At 49.7% G+C, this 24875-nt stretch overlaps 1 protein-coding gene and 1 pseudogene across 1 annotated transcript in view; one reads left to right on the top strand and one right to left on the bottom strand.

The window, feature by feature from the left end:
• Grk3 (G protein-coupled receptor kinase 3) overlaps positions 1 to 24875 on the top strand; it is a 61027-nt gene that overhangs the window by 9597 nt on the left and 26555 nt on the right. Inside the window, exons 2-8 of the mRNA XM_048342751.1 lie at positions 685 to 761; positions 9610 to 9683; positions 15473 to 15574; positions 18124 to 18198; positions 19621 to 19682; positions 23302 to 23353; positions 24153 to 24244. Coding sequence (XP_048198708.1) covers positions 685 to 761; positions 9610 to 9683; positions 15473 to 15574; positions 18124 to 18198; positions 19621 to 19682; positions 23302 to 23353; positions 24153 to 24244 — 534 coding nt within the window. The remainder of the gene's footprint in view (positions 1 to 684; positions 762 to 9609; positions 9684 to 15472; positions 15575 to 18123; positions 18199 to 19620; positions 19683 to 23301; positions 23354 to 24152; positions 24245 to 24875) is intronic.
• LOC125349002 lies at positions 21102 to 21606 on the bottom strand (annotated as a pseudogene).

Below are 24875 nucleotides of genomic sequence, written 5' to 3'. Positions count from 1 at the left end.
ACACATCCCAAGGGAAATTAGCGGATAATTTAAATTGAAAGCAAAGAGAATGGAAATGTGTGACCATCGAGGGTGTAAGTAAATCAGTGCCTGCCGGGGAGTGAATACCTGAAGTGGTAATGCCAGAAATATTTAAATTCCTCAGCCTAACTTCATTTAGAATAGGAAGAATTAAGAAGAATTAAGACCATGTGGTGTTTATGTAAAGGAAGAACACATTGGACAGAGACACACATTGTGTGTGTGTGTGTGTGTGTGTGTGTGTAAGTCAACTGGGCTTGGAACTTAGGGCCTGGCCTTGTTGCTTAGCTTTTTCACTCATGGCTGCCACTCTACCACTTGAGTGGTGCCTCCATTTCTGGCTTTCTTTTGGTGGTTAATTCAAGATAAGAGTCTTTTGGATTCATCTGCCTGGGCTAGCTGCAAACTGCCATCAGTAGCTGGGATTACAGGTGTGAGCTACTGCACCTGGCCCTTGAGTGTGTTCTGTAGCTGACCCTCTAAGTGTAAGATTAGCCCTGGGTCTCAGGGGAGGGTGAAGGCTGGTGTCACTCTGGCTGTGTGCCGGGGCCCTGGCTGGTGGTGGGCAGGGCCTGTCACAGAGCTAGCACCCTCCCCGGGGGGTGGGGCGCATAACCCGGATCCACCTGGTGGAGCTAACAGCATCCCCATCTTCTCTCTCAGCATCCGGAGCGTGATGCAGAAGTATCTGGAGGAGAGGAATGAAATAACCTTTGACAAGATTTTCAATCAGAAGATCGGTGAGTGGCAGTGGTGTTGCCATGGGGCCTGCTTTGTCCTCCTCACCCGGGCCTGGCCGGCAGGAAGGGAACTGGCTGGAGCTAGTCAGAGGCGTTGCTGACATTGATGAAGCTAGTGGGAGACACATCAGTTTGACTTCATGCTTTAGGGCCTGAGTCAACTGGACACGTGAGTTCAGTGGCCAGGGCCTTGCCAAAGGGCACAATCAGGGGTAGGTGCAGAGATGGGAGGGGAGGGGAACAGCTCTGGAGCCTTCCCTGAGCAGCCTCTGCTTGAAGGGGCAGGTGCAGTGGAGTACTGGGGCAAGTCACATGGGCAGGGTTGGGGTCCTTGGCACACACAAGGAGGGCTGAATCTGTCTCTTGGCCTGATGCCAAGCATGGCCTGGGGCCTAGTACCCGAGCCCAGCCTCCAGTGCCCCCCAAGATGCCCCTCACTACTCTGCCAGGCTGTGGGCTGCGCCCCAGCTGATCTGGAACAAAGCCTACACCCACAGTCTTGTCTTGCTTGTCTCCAGTCTTGGGAGCTTCCAGCTGGGCTAGGAGAAGCTGAGTGTAAACTTGGAAGGTCAAGGTCACAGGAATGACAGGGGCAAGGGCTGGCTAGCACTGTGTCTGGATCAGTCCATTCCCTGACTTTTGTGTGTGTTGTGAGTGTACTGGGCATTAGCAATGGGGGGGTCGGTGGATAGGGGTGTGGAAGCCCCATGATTTCTGGCTCTCCAGGGGGCTTCCTTGTGGACTTACAGTTGGTTCTAGCTGCCCTTCTCTGACCATCTCTCCTACTCTCTCCCCTGCCACCCCCTCCCCCAGCTCCTTTTCTCTCCTAGGAATGTGGCCCCTTCTCAGCCAAGGGCCAACTAGAGGCATAGAAGCAGCCCACAGTCGCTCTCTGCTCCCCAGAGCTTGTAGGTAGGAATCTGTATGGGTCTACACTTTGAACTTGGGCCTCAGGAAATCCTGAGCAGAAGTCCAGCAGAGCCCACCTGGGCTTCCCGCCTGCAGGCTGAGATCATGAACAGCTGCTGCTTCTAAGCTTGTGACTTTGTGGTGATTTGTTACGGAGCAATCAAAACAGTATCACCCCTGGGCATGGTGGCTCATGCCTGTAATCCCAGCTACTCAGGAGGCTGAGATCTGGGGAGTCACATTTCAAAACCGGCTCAGGCAGAAAAATCCTTGAGACTCCATGTGCAATAAATCAGCCACACCGGGGCTGGCCATCCCAGCATGATTTTACAAGGTCTCGAGGAGGTGCAGTCACCTTTTCAGACAATGACAGGTTGTATTTGTTCCCTGCGCCAAGGCGAGGGTTGTCCTGGGCTTTGGGAAAAGAAGATAAGGTGTGTGTGTGTGTGTGTGTGTGTGGTGGTGGTAGTGGTGGTGGTGGGTTCCGGGGTGAGCATGCCCTCCGCCTCACAGACCCTTCCTGAAGGGGGATCCTAATGAGCTACGCTGCGCCGCGGGGCAATGGCACAGACACATTGCCCGTGCAAGGACACAGAACCACACAGCCTCAAACCACGAGCCACACAGAGGGAGTGCTGCGTGGTCTTTGTTGTCCGTTCCGATGAGCAAGTTGCCCATCTGTCTCCAGATGATTGCACCTGGCTCTCATGCTCTGAACATGGGTGGCCAGGAACTGAGCAGGGTCTTCACTGTGCAGCTGCCAAAGACTGGGGTGGCGTGAGAACTCCGACTCCCTTACCTCTGTGTGTGTGTGTGTGTGTGTGCACGCACATGCACATGTGAGCATCTGTGCATACACATGTACATGTCTCTGTGCACGCATTTATGTGTGTATACATGCATGTGTGCCTGTGCTTGTGTATGTGTAAACATGTCTCAGGGCACATGCATTCACCTGTGTACGTGTGTATATGAAGGATATGGGGTATGTGAGGTATATTCATGGGGACGAGCCAGCATGACAAACACCCAGGTTCCCAACTTGAGCTGGAAAATCCTCCCTGGCTCTGGGGCACCAAACACAGGAAGAAGGGAGACTCTAGGAAGAGGGGAGACCCTGGGAAGAGGGGAGGGATCCTGGGAAGAGGGGGGACCCTGGGAAGAGGGGAGAGACCCTGGGAAGAAGGGGGACCCCAGGAAGAGGGGAGAGACCCTGGGAAGAGGGGAGAAACCCTGGGAAGAGGGAGAGACCCCAGGAAGAGGGGGGACCCTGGGAAGAGGGGGGATCCCGGGAAGAGGGGGAACCCAGGAAGAGGGGAGAGACCTCGGGAAGAGGGGAGAGACCCTGGGAAGGGTAAATGCTCTTTGTTAAAACCAGCCCGCAAGGCACCCTGCCAGCCACTTCATGAACCCATTAACCAAGTTGGGCCTGGCAGGGCTGGCATGGGGTCTGGGCTGGTGTCAGGCCAGGAGCGAGGCACCCCTGCCCACCAGCCTCTGCCAGGCTGAGAATCAAAAGTAAACAGGGTAAAGGGGGATAACTGTCAAAGGAGGAAATGTGCTCTGTCATCTATTTATGTACTTTGTATTTATTCTGTGGCACTGAGGTTTGAAGCAGGCACTCTACTACTTGAGCCATCCCCTCCCTCCCCACCCCCAGTTCTTGTTCAGCTGAGGCTTGTTTTCTTCCCTTCCTTGGGGCTGGCTTTGGACCACTGTCCTACCTATGCCTCCTGTGCAGCTGGGGTGAGGTGCATGCCTCCACGGCCTGGATTGTAGGTTCGGATGGGGTCTTGCTAACTTTGGCCCAGGTGGCCTCCAATGGTGATCTCTGGCACGCCCCCTACTGAGTGGCTGAGATGAAAGGTATGAGCCATGGCACTTGGCTCTTATTTTTATTTTTTTAAATTATCATTCAAGATCTAAAGGCAACCAAAATATTCACTTCTAAATAATTTGAAGACACGCACGTTTTGCTGCTCAGTCCCTTTAACTTGTGTTTACTGTGGCTTCAGGAGAGCGTTATGGCCACTGGGTCTGCAGCCTGGCAAGTCTGCTCTCTCAGTCGTTACTGTTTAATTTTCCCTGCACTGTTTTGGCTCCATGATTAACAGGAATTACTGTTTGCTTAAGACTCAAAAGGCAATGTGTATGTTCAGCATGGTACTGAGTTCCCTTTTCCCTGTGCTAGGTACACATGGTGGAGCGGGGCGGGGGGGGGGGCGGGGGGGGGCGGAGGTGTTGTATCCTCCCTAGGGCAGAGCCTGGTCTCAAAGCCACCAGCTTCTGCCACTAACCGGAACATGTTACAGTTATCACAAGCATGGATACCTGCCTCTGTTCCCTCCCTCCCTCCCTCCTTCCCACCCTTCTTCCCTCCCTCCCTCCCTCCTTCCCTCCCGGCCCTGCCTTGAAGACATGGAGCTACTGGCTCAGCATAGGACTTCTAGAAATGCCTGCCCATTTGTTGGCAAATGGCTGGATTCAATGGATGTAAACCAAAGTGAATTTGGGCAAAGTAATGGCACCAACAATCTCATTGCTGTGGCCAGCAGGTGCTTTATGTTCTTCAAATGCCACATTGTCTATGAAAAGCAGCACAGAGTGCAAGTTGCTGGTGGACCCTCCAGGCCCAGCCGAGGAGGGGCTGGGGAGGAGGCACAGACAGGGCACTATCCCTGCCCACCTGTGACCGGCCGATGTGCTGCCTTCCTCAGCCATGCTGTTGAGACTTGGTCCTTTCTATAGCTTCCCTGGTCTGATGGAAGTACTGGGGGCTGGAGCACTCAGGGGAGAGGTGTCTGCCCTGAGCACCTGTTTCAGGTGAGGGTGGAGAACGGACAGGGGCGCGGAGGCCCAGTGAGGAGAGGCAAGCTAGGGCTCAGGAGGTGGGCGCTGGAGTCACAATGTGGAATTCCTGCTTCAGTGCCCCCACCCTCAGCCCTGGGTTTGCCAGCCACACTTTCACAGTTTCTGAAGCAATTGCTCAAGCCAGGTGTCAGTGGCTCACGCCTATAATCCTAGCTTCTCAGGAGGTTGGGATCGGAGGATTGCAATTTGAAGCCAGCATGGGCAGAGAAGTCCCCACAAGACTCTTACCTCCAATCAACCAGCAAAAAAACTGGAAGTGGTGCTGTGGCTCAAGTGGTAGAGTGCTCTATCCTTGAGCATAAGTAGCTCAGGGACAGTGCCCAGACCCTGTGTTCAAGTCCCAGGACTGGTATAAAAATAAATAAAAGCAACTGCTTACTTATATTAAAAAACCACTCCCCCGTGGGCCTCTGGGTGCTTGGGAGATGGCAGCAGATGTGGGTTGTATAACTGGTGAGGAGTCTGCACCAGCTCCCTGTGGGTGGGGCTCTGGGCCACAGCCAGCCCACTGCAGCAACCTCAGGACACTCTGTGTGTGCCTCGCCAGGGCCTAGGCCATGCAGGTCAAGGTGTTCCCTTTGATGGAAGCACTGAGCACGTCAGCACCAGTGTACAGAGATCTCCACTGGAGCATGGCAGTGCAAACCTCTAATCCCGGCCCACAGCACTAGGGAGGCTGAGACCAGGCGACTGGGAGCTCCAGGCTAGCTGGAAAACCCCTGCCTCAAAACCAAACCAAACGAAGGAACAGCAGCAACAAAACCCCAAACAACAACAAAACCCAGGAAAAATGAAAGCAGAAAAGGAGAGTCTGCAGGGTTCAGCATTAGAGGGAGGCTGGGGTAGCAAGGGCTGTGGGATGGAAGGTCACCCACAGATGTGCTTCTGTGTGAGGAGGCGCAGGAGGCCCATGTCAGTGCCGTTCCTGGGGCCCAGAGCCTTGCTACAGTTTCCCTCCTCCCCACGGCAGTGCCGCGCAGTGGTTTGCATCTGGTGGCTCCTCCTGGCCGCACCAGGAGCCTCACACTGGTTCCTGGTTCCTCAGAACTTGGAGCTCCACGTCCAGCTGGAGAAAAGCCAAGGACAGGAGATGGACACTGCCTTCGTGCTGACCCCGGCCCTGAAGGAGCACCGTCTACTTCTCCTCTGCCATTAGGGACATGTGACAGGGGAGACAGGGGGACAGGAACCTTCCGCTTTATGCCTTGTAATCCATGGTTAAAACCGGGAGCCCTAAAAAGATAGAGTTACAGTAAAATGTCTTGAAAATGGTAGGAGCCCAGCCGGGGCCGTGGAGGGCAGAGGGGGCCCAGCTGAGGGCTGTGGAGGGCAGAGGGGTGCTTTCCTACCCAGGGATTCTGGATGATGGGAGTCCTGGAGGAAAAGTGGTGTCAGTTGGGTAGCCCCTGGGGTGGTGGGAGCCCGGAGCAAGGGGCGGGGCTCCGCGGTGGAGAATTGCCAGGTGATTGGCCGGCAGACAAGGGCTGAAGGCCAAGGAGCCCACATGGAGACCAGAGACCTGATGCATGCAGGTGTGCACAACAGGTGTAGGCTGCAGGTGCTGGAACCTGGCCGTGGGGAGCAGGCAGGATATGGTACCCATGCCCTGGGCAAAGTGTGGGGAAGAGTAGAATGGGTGTGGTGGGAGCCAGGTCTTCCCCATCTTTCTCTTCAGCACCCACTAAAGGTTTTTTTTGGCCAGTGTTGGGGCTTGGACTCAGGGCCTGAGCATTGTCCCTGGGTTCCTTTTTGCTCAAGGCTAGCACTCTGCCACTTGAGCCACAGTGCCTCTTCTGGCCGTTTTCTAGATATGTGGTGCTGGAGAATCGAACCCAGGGCTTCATGTATATGAGGCAAGCTCTCTTGCCACTAGGCCATATTCCCAGCCCCCCACTAAAGTTTAAAAGCCTGGGAAAGGGAGAAGAGACTGGCCATGGGACTGTGGTTGACCAAGGATGTTTGTACATGAGGCGTGTGTGTGTGTGTGTCTGTGTGTGTGTATGTGGTGTGCATGTGCATATGTGGTTCTAGTATCTCTCCCCTGTGCGGTGGATTTGGTAACAGTATCTGCCTCCATCTTGTGTCTCTGATCAGGTTATACTTGCTCTGAAAGGTGAGGTTCTCTTGGTTTCTACCAAGCAAGAAACAAATCACATATAGAAAGGTGTTTCTGAGCCATGTGCTGGTGCCTGTAATCCTGGTTGTTCAGCAGGTTGAGGTCTGAGGAAAGTCTTTGAGTGGCCATTTGTGTGTTGGACTCCCTGTGTCCTGGCCCATGCTGCCCACTCTCTGCATGTAGCCCATTAACCAATGCAGGCAGGTTTCACTGATCCTTCGAAAGGACTGGGGAGAAATGGACTCAGATTTTAGAAGGCCATCTATCTACATATAGTATATATGAAACAGATAATATATTATTTATTAATATAACAATTTAATGTAATATAAAACTTAACTATAATATAACGCAATGTAATGTTCTATTTTTGTATATATGTCCTATATACATATGTACACCTTAAATCTATTCACACAACATGTGTATGTTATATACTTACATTTATGTAATATATTTACATAAATATCCCCACATAAATATATATTTTTATAATATAATATAGTACATTTAACATACATAATTTTTAACTTTAATTTTATGTTGCTGGTACTGGAGTTTGAGCCTCCTGCTCTCTCAGCTTGCTTGCTGATCTGGTCCTCTACTGCTGGAGCTACACCCCTATCCCCTTTCCATAACATTTTAAGCCCATGAGCCTGTCCTGGTACAATTAACAATAAATACCTTGTGAGGCTTTTTTAATCTATTATCTCTTAGTAAACAAGGTTGAATCGACTGGACTATTTCTAGACAAGATTTTTAAGTATCTCATTTTTTTCATATTGTATTTCATTGCTTTTTTGACTGACTTTGGAAACTGTGCAAAAACAAGTGCATTAGAAGAAACCTTCCTTTGAACAGGCAGGTTTTTTGTAGTTGCACCGGGCGGCAGCTGTGGCCAGGTGGCCTTCCTCACTGCCCCCTGCCGCCTGGGTCTGGGCTCACGTCTGGAGAAGCCCGCCCTCAGCCAGCACAGCCTGGCCATCGTGGGCACGGTGGACTCCAGAACCTGGCGTCTTCCATGGGGACCTAGCACCCCAAGCCCCTTCCTAGGGTAGCAGCCTTTCTGTGTGAGGGATTGGGCCTTGGTACTGGTTCTCAGTGTTGGTCCATCCGCCTGCTGGATTGTTTCTGTCTGGAGTAGACCTGTAAGAGGTTTTGACTGCTGACTGCTTCACATGGCTGCTTCTGATGTGGTTTTGAGACTTGGCGACTCTGTGTGTGGCCGCTGTGTTCCTTCAGTGCCTGTGGGTGCACACATGTCCCAAACTGCAGTCAGAGCTGCTGAGCGTGACCTTGCACCACCTGAGACTCAGCCGCACACACATTGGTTCTGGGGATGCTCTGCAGATTGTGTGGGAAGTATTCAGCTGCTTGTGTTCTGTCCCATGGCCATTCTTCATTTAGTTCTTCATCAAGTGTGAGGTAGCACTTCCTTCATTCCCCTCCCCATCTTCCCTTGTAATGTTAGGTTTTCCAGGACCATTTGTTTGAAAAGAAGCAAATTAAACCACAAGTAGGTCAGTTCTGGAGTGTGTCTGGACTCTGTTCTGCTCTGTCAGTTCAATCCTCTGTCAACACAGAGCCCTGTGAGCCCTGTGGAGTCAGGGAGGGGCGAGGAGGCAGTGGTGCAGCTCCGCTTGTGAGGAGCCACTGGGCCGGTGTGCGTGCCTTGCTTCCCAGCTGCACAGCAGGCTGAGATCTGAGGTGCAAGCCAGGCCAGTCAGGAGAGCCCATGATGTTCCCACCTCCAATGAACCACCAAAAAGCCAGAAGTGGAGCTGTGGCTCAATGGTAGCGCTCCAGCCTTAAGCAACAAAGCTCAGGCCTAGAGCCCCAACTAACTCGGCACTCAGGCTCTCAGTTCTAGCCCCAGTGCCTGTACATGTGCACAGACAGACAGACAGACAGACAGACAGACACACACACACACACAGAGTTACAGGAGCCTCACACTCCTTAGTTGGAAGTCCTCTCAAAGCTGCTTCTTCTTTCTGGGGGCTTCTCATCCGCCTCTTCCTCCATTTCCCACGTTGTGAGTCGGTCTTCAGTTCCTTCCCGTGGCTTCTGCTTTCTGTGGACATTGCTTTGACCTTGTGGAGTTTCACGGCCTCCTTCGTTAGTGGTGAGGCCCCCCGTGGCTTGCTCTGCTCAAGGTCGCCCAGTCATGTTCTTCAGCGCAGGGGTGTTCCAGCCAGCACCAGGGGTGGGAAAGGGACACTCACATATAGAAAACCAACTGGAGGAGCGGCCATCCTGACACAGGTGCTGGGTGGGCCATGGAAATAGTCATCGCTCGGCCTGTGCTCCCTGACCTCCCACAGCATGTGGGCTTCACCTCACGGGAGCGGACTCCATGGCAGAGGGGGCCCTGAGTCCACACTGGGAGGCTGGGTGTGGGGGGGGTGTGGACGAGCGAGGTGGATGTGGGTCTCTGCTCTGGACAAGGTGTGTGGTGGGGTTAGGGTTGGGTTGGGGATAGGCAGAAATAGGTTTAGGGATGGAGTAGAGTCAGCCTAAGAGCGAGGGGTGCACAGCAAGGCTCAGGAGCTGAAGGCTCTGCTTTGGGGTTCAGCTCTCCTTCAAGCCCATACCCTTGGCCACTCCCAGGGGCCTCAGTGCTCCCCAACACACCCCTTTCCCCCATGGTTGGCACTTGGTGGGGCCTGAAGGCTCCTCATGGCTCATTTTCAATGCAAGCAGGAGGGCAGGCTGGTGAGCAGAGGAGGAGGCCGAGTGGGGTGCTGGCTGCGAGGGGCACCCAGGCCTTTCCTCACCGCCACCATTTGTCTCCTGGAATCCTTCCTTAATATTTTTTTTTGGGGGGGGGCTTGTTTCTGTTCTTAAAGGTAGGGGAGGAAGGTGAGGTCTCAGCACATCATTGTAAGGACACTGTAGGTTTACATTTCAAACATCTTCCCTGCCCTGAAATCTTCTATTCTTTCCCTTTAGGTTTCTTGCTATTTAAAGATTTTTGTTTGAGTGGAATTAATGAAGCTGTACCTCAGGTGAAGTTTTATGAAGAGGTAAGCAACTGCTGTTTTATTGATGCTTTTATTTCCAAAGCACATCGGAGTTGGACTTTGGAATATACAAAGGCCACTGAATAGCATACCTATATTTAGAAGTTCATTAAAACAAATTAGCAGGGCAGAAATCTAATATGTACTTTATTAGCGATGGGAAAAGCCAGGCATGTATGACCATCATCTTCCCCAGGGGCTTTGGGATTGAGCAGAGCCTTAGATTAAAATTCACCCCAAGGACCCTGAAGTTGCCCATCTGTTTGCTTGCTATCTGTGGAACCAGCTCTGGAAATAGGAGCTGCTTCCAGGAGCCACAGGGCTAGATTATAACAGGAGCTTGCTGTGGTGTTCTGATCCTACAGGAGGAATGGCAGGGGAGAGGAGGAGATGTCCAGGGGTGCAGCCCCTCAACCACATGGGGCGAAATGTCTAGAAGGCAGGTAGAGCTGGAGGCATGGCTCAACTGATAGAGTGCCCACCTAGCAAGGGCACAGTCCTGAGTTCAAACCCCAGCACTGCCAAAAATGAAGATAAAAATAGAAGACATATTGAAATTAGAAGTGTAGGAGATGATACTCTTCTCGGGCAGTAGGGAAGGAGTGGAGGAGTAGCAGTCTCAAACTATGACTGGCAAGAGAGGCCTAGCCTGACGGTCTCAAGGGTCTGGACATAGAGGAAGTTTGCATTCACCTTGGGTGCTACTCGGTCAAGGACATCAACTGTAACCTCTAAGGTAACTTCTAAAAGAATAAAGCATGTCTGTCTAACAATTTAGGTGAAATGGAATAAGACAAGATTCAGTTCGTTACACAAAGATGATGAAGGAAGTGATGGAGACTTAAGTCACACGGGAAAGAGGGCAGGGCAGGATGGCAGCTGTACATCTCATGACACTTAATGGAAGTGGACTGAACACCCCAAGTGAAAGATGGAGGTTTCTGGACTAGATCGAGGAACAAACCCTATCGTAGGCTTTGGATAAGAAAAGTCGTGTGGACCAGCAGCAAGCGGCCAAGCTGGCATAGCCATGCTGATGTCACCCATGTTAGACCCTGCGCTGTGACTGGACCGTGGCACAAACCAGTGTCTCCTTGTGAAACAGTTTGCAGATCTGCAGGCTGCAAATGCCCTCACTTCACAGCCCATCAAACAAACACTGGCAAGTGTGAAAGAAGAGCAGAACAGACAGACAGACAGACAACTAGTAAGGAGGTAGTGAAGGATGGCACCATGCCCAGCAAACACAGAGCTCACAGAGAGGCTGGGAATATGGCCTAGTGGTAGAGTGCTTGCCTCATATACATGAAGCCCTGGGTTCGATTCCCCAGCATCACATATATAGAAAATGGCCACAAGTGGCCCTGTGGCTCAAGTGGCAGAGGGCTAGCCTTGAGCAAAGAGAAGCCAGGGACAGTGCTCAGGCCCTGAGTCCAAGCCCCAGGGCTAGCAAAAAAGAAAAAAGAACTCACAGAGCATTCATCAAAACAGAGCATGTGCCGGCCCCTACAAAGCTCTCCATGGCTCTCCGTGGCCCAAGCCATCCAGTATATCTTCTCCAACCTCAATAGGACTAAGGCCACACTTAATAACAGAATTATCAAGGAAATTTTTGGTGCCTAGAAATGATATTCCTCTCCATAATTACATCCAAAGGAGAAATGGAAATTAGGAAATATTTTTAATTAAAATATATTTAAGAGGTGGTAAATGCTATTATTAGTAACATGGTATCCTTTTACCCTGAAAGTGTTTTGTGATAGCGTTTCACTCTGTAGTCCAGGATGACTTTTAAATGCTCAATCTTCCTGATTTAACCTCCTGAGTGCTGATATTACAGATATATACCACCATGCCCAGCCACCCCAAAACATGTAAAATAATCTTTTTAAAAAGTATTGCATAATAAAGGCCTGATACTAAGAAATTCCTTTCTACCATATATATATTATATATTATATACATATATATGAAAATGTCCTATCACTCCAGACTTAAAAAATTACATTAGCCTATGTTTAGGAAGAGAGGTTGAATTGCAATGTACATTTGATACCATGTAAATCGATGGGTTGAAGTTACCATTTCCCTCTAGATCGTAATCAGCATTGTATGTGAATATCTCAGCTTGATCTGTGAACACAATCTTGGTTTTTGACATACTAGGTCAGCTTGTCCAACACAGAACAATGTCCTATAGCAGATAAGTGCTGTGGGGTTGGGCCAGCTGTGCAAGTGTACCGTGGCCGGTTCTCGGGGGCTTGGGGAAGGAGGTGAGGACTAACCCTCGTTTGTTACCATTTAGACATTCTGGCTGCTGTGTCTGTCTTGGCCCCTCCCAGCACTTTGGCTGGCTCTGGCTTGGCGTGTGGTGGCTCTGGGAGGTGTGCACCAACTCCGTGGCACCTTTTCCACTATTCTTCTTCTTTTTTTTTTTTTTGTACTGGTCATAAGGCTTGAATTCAGGGCCTGGGCACTGTCCCTTACCTTTTCTGCTCAAGGCTGGTGCTCTACCACTTGAACCACAGCTCCATCTTGAGATTTTTCAGTGGTTAATTGCAGATAAGAGCCTCCCAGAGTTTCCTATCCAGGCTGGCTTTGAATCGTGATCCTCAGATCTCAGTCTCCTGAGCAGCTAGGATGACAGGGATGAGCCACTGGTGCCCAGCCTTCTTTCTTGCTATTCTTAGAAGAAGACAGCATCCACCCTCATCATAGCTCTCTGAAAACCCACAGAGCCGTCAGATATTGGGGTTTCCAGGCATCTCTCCTTGGCCCCTGAGGTTTGCCAGTCTGATACATTCCGCTTTCATTTCTGTTGATCTGCCTCCATGCTTGGAAGACCCTGTCCAGATGTGCTGGGCCGTCCAGCCCCGCCCATGCTGGTGGCGGCTGCATCCTCCCCAGCCTGCCTTGGCCCCACGCCTGGGGGCATGCCGGTGGCTGGGCTTCTTTTCTCCATTCCCAGCGGGCACGGTTTGTGGTGCTGTAACTCCAGACTGATTGCTCTGCAGTCCATGCCCTGTGTTCCTCCTATCTCACCTGGCTTGGGGCTGGTGGTCAGAGACGGCCTGGCTGGGATAGAGGGCAGCTGAGCCTCTCCTGTGCAGTGGGCCTGGGGCCAGTGTTCAGCCATTCCTGCAGTGTCTCTGTGTCCCACCCCTGGAGAGTTGGGGAAGCAAGTGTCCTGTGGTTGACCCGTAGGATGTTTGACCTGGAATGAGGTTGAAGATGTGGGGGGAGGGGGATTCAGACTTTAAAGCCTGACAGGCCAAGGCCTAGGTGCAGGGTCTTTGAGATTGGTGAGGTTCAGGTGGTGGTGCCATCCACACCCCTGCTGGTTTCCTGTCCAAGGCTCTGCCACATGCAGAGGTGTTCAAACCTCTGGCTCTGGTGGTGGAATGTTGTTTTCCCCCGTGTATGTTGAAACACTGTGTTAAATGCACATGCACTCCTGGTTGTCATGCCGCCCCTGACTTCCCCTTATCATCATAAGCAATGTTCTCATCTTAAAAGTGGTTCCCAAGTGAGGCTGGTTACTTCTTAAACTGGTTTCCTTTTTGTGCTGGTACTGGGGTTTGAACTCAGGGTCTTGGGTTTTCAGCCTTCTTGCTCCATGGCTGGTGTTTGAGTCACACCTCCAGCCTGTCCTGCTCAGGCACCCAGACAACCTGCCTGCCAGATTCATAGTGCTATTTACTGTGTACAGGCTGCAGTTGGATGGTCTGTTTCTAACTAGCAGGTAGATGGCTGCAGGCTCTCTCTTCCGCGATGTCTCTGGGAGTGCGCAGTGAGCTCTGTGGTACAGCGCAGCTGCGCTGGCCTTTCTTCCCCTGAAACATGACTTTGCTGTGGCTCAGGGTGGAGTCTGTGGGGCTCAGGGGCCAGTGCTCCTAGGAAACTGGAGTTGTCTGTATCGCTCAAGGTGGCTTCCACAGAAGGTAGTTGAAGTACATGGCAGTTTGCTCCCTGAGACACAGGCCCAGCAGTTTGCCTTTGTGGTGCTCTCCTGCCCGCCCCAGGAAGGCCCGGGCCCCGTCACCACCACAGTGGCTCGGTGGGAGTCACAGCCATCACAGTGTCACACTGAGTCTTAGGACAATCACGTCCTTTCCTCGTATGTGACCTCAGCCCCTTCCCCTTCTGTGCCCTTCAGTGGAAATTCTAGAGTGTGTACAACACTCAGTTTGCGTGACCTGCAGGGTGGGAGCCGCCCTGCTTTACCACCCAGAGTGGACACCAGGAGGCGTCCTGAAAGGCGCGGCTGGCATAAGCCACCACAGTCATTGGTCACGCCTGGAAGCCCTGCCTGCAGTCGCCTCTGTCAGCCCACCTTTCCTTCCTCTTCATTCGTGCCTTTGCTTCTACAAGTTTTTCTGTAAGTCAGCTGCTGGTGACCCACATCTGTAATCCTAACTACTTAGGAGACTGAGATCTGGACGATCATGTTTTGAAACCAGCCTGGCACAGAAGAGTCTAGGAGACTTTTTTTTTTTTTTTTCTCCAGTCCTGGGGCTTGGACTCAGGGCCTGAGCACTGTCCCTGGCTTCTTTTTGCTCAAGGCTAGCACTCTGCCACTTGAGCCACAGCGCCACTTCTGGCCATTGTCTTTCTTTCTTTTTTTTTTTTTTTTTTCAAATTTTTATTATCAAACTGATGTAGAGAGGTTACAGTTTCATACGTTAGGCAATGGATACATTTCTTGTACTGTTTGTTACCTTGTCCCTCATACCCCCCTCCCTCCTCCCCCTTTCCCTTCCCCCCCGCCCCCCACCCCAGAGGTGTTCAGTTCACTTACACCAAACAGTTTTGCAAGTATTGCTTTTGTAGTTGTTTGTCTTTTTTTACCCTGTGTCTCCCAAATTTGGTATTCCCTTTCAATTTACTACTTCCAATACCATTTTCTGTATATGTGGTGTTGGGGAATTGAACCCAGGGCTTCTTGTATAGGAGACAAAGCACTCTTGCCACTAGGCCATATTCCCAGCCCAAGTCTAGGAGACTCTTGATCTCCAATTAACCACCAAAATGTTAAGCTGGAGGTATGGTTCAAGTGGTAGAGCACCAGCCATGAGCAAGAAGTGGAACAAAAGTTACAAGGCCCCGAGTTCAAAGTATTCATGTAAGTAATTGGGAACTATTTTTGGAATGTGACTTTCTTCTGCATTCAGGTTAGAGCAGAGGGGAGAGTTTGCACATCTGGCAGGCATTTCCATGCACGTGTTCCTCTGCGGCCCAGCTCCACACCAGCACCAGGCTGCCTTCCCAGCACAATGTCTGACAGAACCTTTCTGCAGACACTTTCCTGTATTGCTGGAAACCCAAGGCTTCTATATAGGGGTCCATCCTTGTTTTAGCCAGTTTTCCAAAACTTCTTTGCAGGAGTCCTGACTGACTATGTACTTACACCTTCTCATCAGTTTTGGAACCCCATAGCCAAGTGTACTCCTAGAACTGACTGGCTGCCAGACTCCAGTGATGTGTGCTCTGTGGGGGAGGATTGGCAGGGACAGCTGGCCGGTGGCGGTGCACTGTGAGATAATGGAGCCTGTGAAATGTTTGTTTCCTGATATCCTGCATTCCTCCGTGGAGGCGAAGCCCATGCAGTGTCTTGGGTGGTGTAAACGTTTCCAACTCAGTTGGAGTGACAACCAGGAGCAGCCGCTTCCTGTGGCCCAGGCACAGATGGCTCCATCACCCGTGGGGGTGGCTCTTGTGGGGCTGTCAGGGGCCCTAAATCAAGCAGGTTTCTAGAAGGTCTAATCCACTCATGCCATCTCTTGCAAATCTAGATCAAAGAGTATGAAAAGCTCCACAACGAGGAAGAGCGCCTGTGCAGAAGCCGGCAGATCTACGACAGGTTCATCATGAAGGAGCTCCTGTCTTCCTCTCACGTGGGTACTCCCCCTCACCCCGCACTGCTGGCAGACACCCGGCACGGCTCCCAGAGCCCCCCTAGATGAGAGCAAAGCAGTAGTGTGGCGTTTAAACAGCTCAGCATGCACAGCGAGGACAGGGCCTGCTTCTTCTGTTCTTTGTATTTGTCTTCCAAGGTAGGGGCTCCCATGGAGCTCAGGCTGGCCCAGAACTTGAGCTCCTCATGACTCTGCCTTCTAAACGCTGGGATTACAGGCATGCACAATCATGCTCACCACCACCACACCACAGGTTTCTTCTGCTGTGTGAATTTCCCCCCTTGTAATATGATATAGTTTCTCTTCTGTCAGGTTCAATTGTAACATTGCCAGAAATGGATACTTTTTTTTTTTTTTTTTGCCAGTCCTGGGTCTTGGACTCGGGGCTTGAGCACTGTCCCTGGCTTCTTTTTTGCTCAAGGCCAGCACTCTGCCACTTGAGCCACAGCGCCACTTCTGGCCATTTTCTGTATATGTGGTGCTGGGGAATTGAACCCAGGGCCTCATGTATATGAGGCAAGCACTCTTGCCACTAGGCCATATCCCCAGCCCAGAAATGGATACTTTTGTTGCAAAAATATCAACACAGTAACATACTATCCCTTGAAGAAAAGTCTAAAATGAAGGCTTTGTGAATTAAGTAGTTTTGATCATTAGTTGTTAATATTATTGTTGTTTTGTGATGCCAGAGATCAAACCCAAAGCCATGTTTGTGCTTTTAGGTAAGTGTACTACCATGGAGACCTCCCAGCATGAGTTGCTATGTCAAGTTTAGCTATACTTTAGCAATTAGCTGGATGAATGGTGTGGCTCAAGTGCTGGAGCTCCTGCCTGCCAAGCCCAGGACCCTGAGTTCAAACCCTTATACCAAGAAAAAAAGTCAATAGTTAGGTTATTGAAAACTTGATAAATTGTAAATGTTGTCTTTGAATTAGTTAGGAAGTTTGTAATTATGTCAGTTTTGTTCATGACAAATTAAAGGATGGTTGAAATCAGTGTTCTCCTTTTAAGTTAGATAATCTCATTCAGCCATTAGGGGGAAAAAAATGAGGGCTTTAGGAAATTATATCACTGGAAGTAACCACAATACTTAATTAGTGAGGGTTTTTGCTGTGAAGTTTTTTTGTTGTTGTTTTGTTTTGTGGTATTGGTGGTGTTCTAGACAGGCTCCTTAGGTAGGGCCTGTGGAGCCACGCCCCACACATGAGTCACCACCACACCTGGGCCATGGGCCATGCTCCTACTGCTGAGCCCCTCCCATACCCGGCCATGCCCCCTTGCCAGCCACGCTCCCACATCTGGGCCTTGACCCATTACCAGCCACACCCCACATCTGGGCCATGCCCCATTGCCAGCCACCCCCCCCCACATCTGGGCCAAGCCCACACCCAGCCATGCCCCATTGCCAGCCACTCCCCCCATGTCTGGGCCCTGCTTCCAGTCCACGACTGTCTCGGGAAGTCTCCACTGACTGTCTTGCCTCCTCTGTTCTGTGCAGTAGCTACATGGGAATGGATTAAGATGAGTTAGGTCCAAAGTTTCAAGCCTCCATTCCACATCTCTAATGCTCACAGCACTGTAAACTGTGTCTCTGGGGGCCGCAGCACTGGTGCACATCTGAGCCACTGGACAGCCCTGGTTGGGACAGTGCTGCCCCACTGGGCCTCACTCAGTGCCAGTTCTTCCCCTCTCCCAGCTCCTGGGCTGGCCCACGTCACTGCCTTCTCCTCACCCACCCTGCTTGTAGGGAAAGAGAGTCAGATCCGGCAGCCACCCTCACTGACCTGCCTTGCTCTTCTCTTCCCAGGAAGGGCTAGGCCAATGGACCATCCCAGGGAAGCCTCTGCGAACCTGGCTTTTACCTTTCCATGCAGGTCTAGTTGCACAGTGTCAAGGTTAAGCCAATTTTCTTCATGTGCTTTATTAAGAAAGACATGATTTTCTGGATGTGGTGGTTCATGCCTGCAATCCTAGCTACTCAGGAAGCTAAGGTCCCAAGGTTTGAAGTTTGCAGCCAACCTGGGCAGAGAAGTCGATGAGACTTAATTTCCAAAATAACCAGCAAACACCAAGCTGGAGGCACTGTTCAAGTGGTAGAGCACCAGCCAAGCAAGCCAGTGCAAGATCCTGAGTTCAAGCCCTAATACAAGCAAAAAAGAAAGCAAGGAGGGCAGAGGAAGACATACTTTAACGTTCTGGAGATACAATTCAAGTTATAGGAAGCCTCACTCTGTTTTCCCTGCCACCCTGCTCTCTGGCCCTGCAGTGAGACTCCTAAACAAAACTCCTATGCTATGGTTTTGTCCTCCTGGCCCAGTTCCAAGGACCAGATTAATAGGTTAATTTTCTCTAAGAGAAACTTTACATTTGTAGGAATCTGTTATCTAGTTGGAACAGAGGGCAGAAGTGCTAGAGTGCCAGCCATGAACAAAAAAAGCTGAAAGGCAGTGCCAAGTCCTTGAATGAGCTTTGTTACATCCATCATTATTTAAAAGGAAATTCTGTCTGATTTCCCCCCCCCCCCCCAGCATTTCTCAAAGAAAGCAGTGGAGCATGTCCAAAGCCATCTGTCCAAGAAAGAAGCATCCGAGACTCTCTTTCAGGTGAGGTGAGATTCCTTGGCAATCAATGGACCTGATATGATCAAGAGCTGGACCTGGCGGCATTCACTCAGTGCCTGAGCTTTGCAGGCTTTCCTGGGAAAGGCCCTGGAGTTTTCTGGAAATGTTGTATGATAGAAAGCCACCAAGATAAGATGTCAGAAAATAAAGCTTTTTCCCTTGGCCTTCCCCCCCCCCCCCCGCCCCCCGACTTCAGTGCTGTCCCTTGGTTTTCATGATCAAGGCTGGTGTTTTACCACTTGAGCCACAGCTCCACTTGGAGCTTTAGGCTGGCTAATTGGACACAAGGATCCCAGGCTTTCTTGCCTGGCTGGCTCTGAACCACGATCTTTCAACCTCAGCCTCTTCAGTATCTAGGATTACAGGTGTGAGACCCCGGCCCTGCCCCTGTGCCCTTTGATGCCTGTATTACTAGAGACTTCACAACTGTGGTGCTGAGACCACACCAACTTTCCTCTGGATTAATAAGATTTCCTTTTCCTTGGTGAAAGTCACCGGGAGCTCACATAGGCTCACAGGTGCTCCACCACTCTAGCCATGCTCCAGCCTTGTTTGGAATTAGGTTTCACATAAGGTCTTATCCATTTTGCTGGGGTCAGCCTTGGCTAGAGATCCTTCTTGCTGTCCCTCACTCTTCCTTCTGGCTACGTGGAGCTCTAGGATTCTGAGAGGCAGAAACACAGCCAGTCAGGTGGTAGATGAAAATACGCCAGTGCAGCTCTGGCCTTGAGACCCAGTGCTGATCACAAATAGTCTTGACAATTTCCAAGGCACGCTACTCAACCCACAGTGCCCAGGGCCAAAATGAAACCATGAGGCCCCTTTTCAACACCAAGTAGGAAATCCATGATATCAGGTGCTGGAGGCTCATGCCTGTCATTCTAGCTACTCAGGAGGCTGAGATCTGAGAATCGTGGTTCGAAGCCATCTGAGTCAGGAAAGTCTGTGAGACTCTTAATCTCCAATTAACTACCAAAAAGCCAGAAATAGAGCTGTGTGGCTCACCTGAGCACCAGCCTTGAGCAAAAAAAACAAGTGAGAGCACAAGGCCCAGTTCAAGCCCCAATATGGGACACACACACACACACACACACACACACACACACACACACACACGGCTAGTCCTGGCTTTTCAGGCAGTGTGTGGTACCCACCGGGAGCTGTGGCAGGCAGGAGGGCTCAGCCTGGCCTATCTTCGTGGGATTTGGTGGTGAGGTTGCCATGCGGTAGGAGGAGCTGAGCCTGTGATGATGGCTGGCTGGGGGGAAGGGGGAATACAAGGTGCTGGGGGAGGGGGGAGCCCGCCCCACCCCACCCTGCCCTGCCCTGCCCCTCCCAGAAGTCTCTATTGTATCCCCTATACTCCTGTTTGCATAGTGTGGGTTTCCTTTTCATCCCTCCCAGCCATACATAGAAGAAATCTGTGAAAGTCTTCGAGGCAACATTTTTCAAAAGTTCATGGAAAGGTAAGTGTGTAAGTGTAAAGTTGTGGCTTGTGTAGTTATGTGTCATTTTACCCCGAGGTACGCTGTCCTTGAAATGTTCTGATTCATTCATACAACAGATACCCACTGGTAATGGGCCAGGCTGTGGTTTCGACTCTAGCCTCCATGTCACATAATTTTGAGTTTGTATCTTCAATTGAATCTTCAATTCTTTTTTTTTTTTGCACTCACTCACTTTAGTAACAATACATATGCCATGGAATGTAAGTTCAGATTAGATGACAGAATTTTACAAGTGTTCTAGAACATTCTGTAGCATATCAAACTTTGTGTATAATATTTCAGCAAACTATTCATTGTTTCCATGTTCAGTAGTCTATTTAACATTGCCCACATCAAAAAACCATTCATTTATTTTTGTATGCACTCTTAAGATACATATCTCTGGGTTGGGTTTGTAGCTCAGTGATAGATTGCTGCCCAGTGTGTCAAAGGCTCCACATTGATTCCCAGGACCACAAAAAGAAAGAAAGAAAGAAAGAAAGAAAATGAAAAGCAAACAAACAAAACTATCTCTCTATAAAAATAACATTGAAGCCAGGTGTTAGTGGCTCATACCTATAATCCTAGCTATTCAAGAGACTGAGGTGGGGATCATGATTCAAAGCCAGCCCAGGGAGATAATTTATAAGACACTTGTTTCCAATTAACCAGCAAAAAGTCAGAAATGGACCTATGGCTCAAGTGGTAGAGTGCTAGCCTTGAGTGAAAAAGCTAAGGGACAGTGCCTAGGTTCTGAGTTCAAGCCCTAGTACTGTCAACATTCAAAGACCTTTAAAAATTATTCCCATACAAGATCAGCAAAAATATATTTCTGCAATTCTGAAACAGTAAATCTGGGATCTATAATTAAAGTTCTTCTCATATTTACAGATGTGAGCCTAAAATACCATTGCTCTAATCAGCTGATAAAAGTTTTTCAGGTTTGGTTTAAATATACAAAACATACACACAATAGAAAACTTTCACTTGGGAAGATTTTAAGTTTATATTTCATGCACTTAGTTGAAAAATAGTTTTTCAGGAGTCAGCAAACCCTAAAAAACTGGACTTCTCAAACTGGTCCAGCAAAACTAAAGTAAAATGACTTGAGCTAAGTGGGATTAATACATAATACTTAGGCACACGGCATATTCTGCAGTATGATGAAGCACTTAACAGATGGAAGCTGTCACCTTTAAGCCAATTTTTGTCATCCTTAAAGAGGAAGATACAGTGGCTCACACCTGTAATCCCAGCTACTCAGGAGGCTGAGACCTGAGGATCACAGTTTGTAGCCAGGGCAAGAGACATTAATTAGCAAAAAGCTGGAAGTGGAGGTATGGCTTGAGAGTGCCAATCTTGAACAACAACAACAACAACAAAAAGCTAAGGGATAGGAAGAGGCTATGAGTTCAAGTCCTAGTACCCGCACACAAAAAAAGAAAATTTTAGAAAAGGAGGACATTTGAACACTACCAAATGTATTTAGGTGACACTTTTTTTTTGTGGTAAAGGACTCCTCTGGGTGGCCTAATAAATTGGTCACCAGAAAAATCAAGCCTGAAAAAAACATTTTTAAAGCCCATTATTAAAAAAATACCATGTTATCTCCTGAACTCAAATGATTTATTTCTAATACCAATAGGAAACATCAATCTGAGATGTCTAATTAAAGCAAGCTCTTCCCACAGAACACACACAGCATCTTTGCTTCTAAGGTTTAGGTTTTTCCCAGAATTTCTTGCATGTGGAATGGCCCATACCAAGGGCCATGGGTCCCGCGACGAAGCCTTAGGCTGCCCCTACCTCTGGATGAGGTGGATGCACATTTTTGTTTCTGCACAAGCTTAGGGCCCTGGCCTTCGTCCTAAGAAGAGAGGGATACATCTGTGTTGGTCGACATTGTATTTGCTTGAAGAATCCTCCCACTTAGCCATCCCAAGACTCGAAGCAGCTTCTGGGGTGAGGGGGGCGGGTGGGTGTCTTCAATTCTTAAACTGCAGTATAGTCTGAGTTTCCCCCCCTTGTGCTGGAACCAGAGCTTGAACTCAGGAACTTGCACTCCTGCTTGGCCTTTTCATTCAAAGCTGGGATTCTACCACTTGAGCCCTCAGACAAGTTTTAAAAATGTAAATACCAACGCATTCTCAAATTAGGGGATTAAAAATTCATCTCTGCTTATGTGCTTGGGTTCTAAGAGGTTCAGATCCTAGATAAACACAGAACATGCATGCCAGAGTGCTGTCTGGGGGTGCTGGGGGTGCTTTTCCCCAAGGCTGCTCCACAGGTCCTGGGTCCCCACCTCCCCAAGTGCAGGCTGTGCCTTGGTTGCTGTCCAGGTGGGCTGGCTCTGTGAGCAGTCACATGATGTTCAGGTGCTCAGCACAGCCCTGAGTGAGCAATGGAGTGAAGAGCAGTACCAGCCCTGATTTTACCATGTCTGGCCATGTCTGCATCTTCCCCCGGCCTCACTGGGTCTTGGGGAGGCCTCTTCCAGGACTCTCGGTGCTAACGGTCTGCAGTGACCCCACTTGTCCCCCACCGCAGTGCTGATTCAGAGCAGTGTGCCCTCAAATGACCTCACTGGAGATCTGGGTCTGGACACCCAAGGCCATCTGTGTTTTCCAGAGAGGAACTTGTCCCTCAGGCTTGCGCGTCCTGGGCAGAACATGTGGCCCCTTGCTCCTCCTGCTCTGCCAGTGATCCCACCTCTCACCACCAGCTCAAAACCCCAGAATCTATGGGAAAGCAGCAGAGAGCCAGCCCAGGGGACCCAGGGTGTCCAGAGCCAGGCCCTGCACTCAAGCCCATGGAACATTCCCCAGGGTGTCTGTGCTTTTTGTGTACAGCATCATGAAGACTATTCAAAACAGCTCAAAAGATGATGCCAGTTTCACAGATGTTAGGAGGATTGGGGAGAAACTCCTAAAAAGTCAAGAGCCAGGTGCTCACACCTGTAATCTTAGCTACTCAGCTACTCAAGGGGCCAAGATCTGAGGATCATGGTTCTAAGCCAGCCCAGGCAGAAAAGTTTGTGAGACTCTTATCTCCAAGGAACCAACAGAAAACTGGAAGTGGTGCTGTGGCTTAAAGTGGTAGAAAGCTAGACTTAAGCAAAAAAGCTCAGAAACAGTACCCAGGCCCTGAGTTCAAGCCCCAAAGCCAACAGAGAGAGAGAGAGAGACAGAGAGAGAGAGAGAGACAGAGACACAGACACAGGGATAGAGACAGAGAGAGACAGAGACAGAAGAAAGACAGAGAGAGACAGAAGGACAGAGGGAGAGACAGACAGGAAGACAGAGACAGAGAGAATGAATTGTGTATGTGGCCTATGCTATCTCCCTGTGGACATTGCTGATTCTGATAAACAAATATCACCATAGCAGGTGACAATGAAAAGAGAGACTTGAGATTTTTCATTTGAACCTTCAAATAAAGCCAGGAATACAGAGGAATTCTTTGCAACAGCGTGGAAGAAATCTTCCCATATTGGAGAGCAAACATGAGTCACACTGTGTCATTTATCTGTAAGGAAAAAAAGCTCTACCTAACTCAGCATCTAACTTCTGAGTAATTTCATACTTCTGTTTTATTTTAGTGACAAATTCACTAGATTTTGTCAGTGGAAAAACGTAGAATTAAATATTCATGTGAGTATCATATTTTTTTTTCTTTACACTACCTCCCTTCCTTCCTTTCATTCTTTGAAATAAAACCTTTCTCTGGCTTAACCTGGCGGGAAAATACTTGATTCTGGACAATTGTCCCCGAAGGCTCACCCCGTGCATCTGTCCTCTGTGAGCATGAAAAGCTCGTCCTCCCATGCTTACAATCAGCCATTGCAGTTTTTTAAAATTATTTTTTCGTATTTGTCTAAGAATGTGCTTATTTATGTAAGGAAGGATATTTTGAGCTGTAAATGATTGACCCTCTGACAAAAATAGTAGCAAAAATATAATCCTCCCCTTAATATAACTTCTTCATGTCTTGGTACTATTATTAGTTGTAGTACTCAAAGTTGAGGATATTAATAAAAATAAGAGCATGGTTTCGTAGAACAAGGTGTCATCTTTCTGATTATCTTGAGCATGATTAAAAAAAAAAATACCTACAAGCCAGGTGCTGAGGGCTCATGCCTGTTATTCTAGCTACCCAGGCGGTTGAGATCTGAGGATCGCAGTTTGAAGCCAGCCCGGGCAGGAAAGTACATGAGATTCTTATCTCCAACTAACCACCAGAAAACGGGAAGTGGTGCTGTGGCTCAAAGTGGTAGAACAGTAACCTTGAGCTGAAGAGCTCAGGGACAGCGTCCAGGCCCTGAGTTCAACAAATAAAATAAAATAGACAAATAGTAATCTCCAAACCCTACCTATGGCTTGGAATGGCCATGGTGGCCACGAGGCGGGGCTTCATGCCCTCACCTATCTTCCTGTGGCTCTGACCCTGCAGCTGACCATGAACGACTTCAGCGTCCACAGGATCATTGGGCGAGGTGGATTTGGGGAAGTATACGGCTGCCGGAAAGCGGATACCGGGAAGATGTAAGCCTCCTATCCAGGTCTATGCCCCAGAGCTGGTGGAGCCAGTTCACATTCCAGGGACAGTGACTTCCCATGCTGGGTGCTGTGGCTCACGCCTGTAATCCCAGATACTCAGGAGGTTGAGATCTGAGGATTGGGACTCAAAGTCAGCCCGGGCAGGAAAGTCCATGAGACTCTTTATCATCAAGTTATAGAGTGCTAGCCTTGCACTCAAAAGCTCAGGGACAGCACCTAAGGCCTGAGTTCAAACTTCAGGAACAGCACAAAAAGAGAGAACAAATGGAAGAAAGACAGAGAGAAAGTAAGAAAACTCAGGAAGTAGCCTGTGTCTGTGGAGCATGGTGAGCTAGGACGGCGAGCCAACCCTACGGTCCGCACAGGGTGACTGTGGGGACACCAACTCCCAGGTGCCCCCGGCCTTGGGCTTGGAGGGCAAATGCTGTGTCCCAAGGCTGCCTCCCGATCCCCCACTAGGAGGGGTGCCCGTGGAGGGAGGTGTGAGTGACAGGTAGGCGGGGCCTGGCTTGTAAGCCCCATGCCAGGGGCCACTGCTCTGCCAGGCTTTGCTTATGGAAGTGCCCGGCAGGGTGAGCAGTTGGCTTTGTGCTCATTGTGGACAGAAGGCAGCCTT

The sequence above is a fragment of the Perognathus longimembris genome, chromosome 3 (assembly GCF_023159225.1).
Source record: "Perognathus longimembris pacificus isolate PPM17 chromosome 3, ASM2315922v1, whole genome shotgun sequence".
NCBI lineage: Eukaryota > Metazoa > Chordata > Mammalia > Rodentia > Heteromyidae > Perognathus > Perognathus longimembris.
The sequence above is the reverse complement of the archived record's forward strand: the minus strand, read 5'-3'. Positions and strand labels throughout refer to the sequence as shown.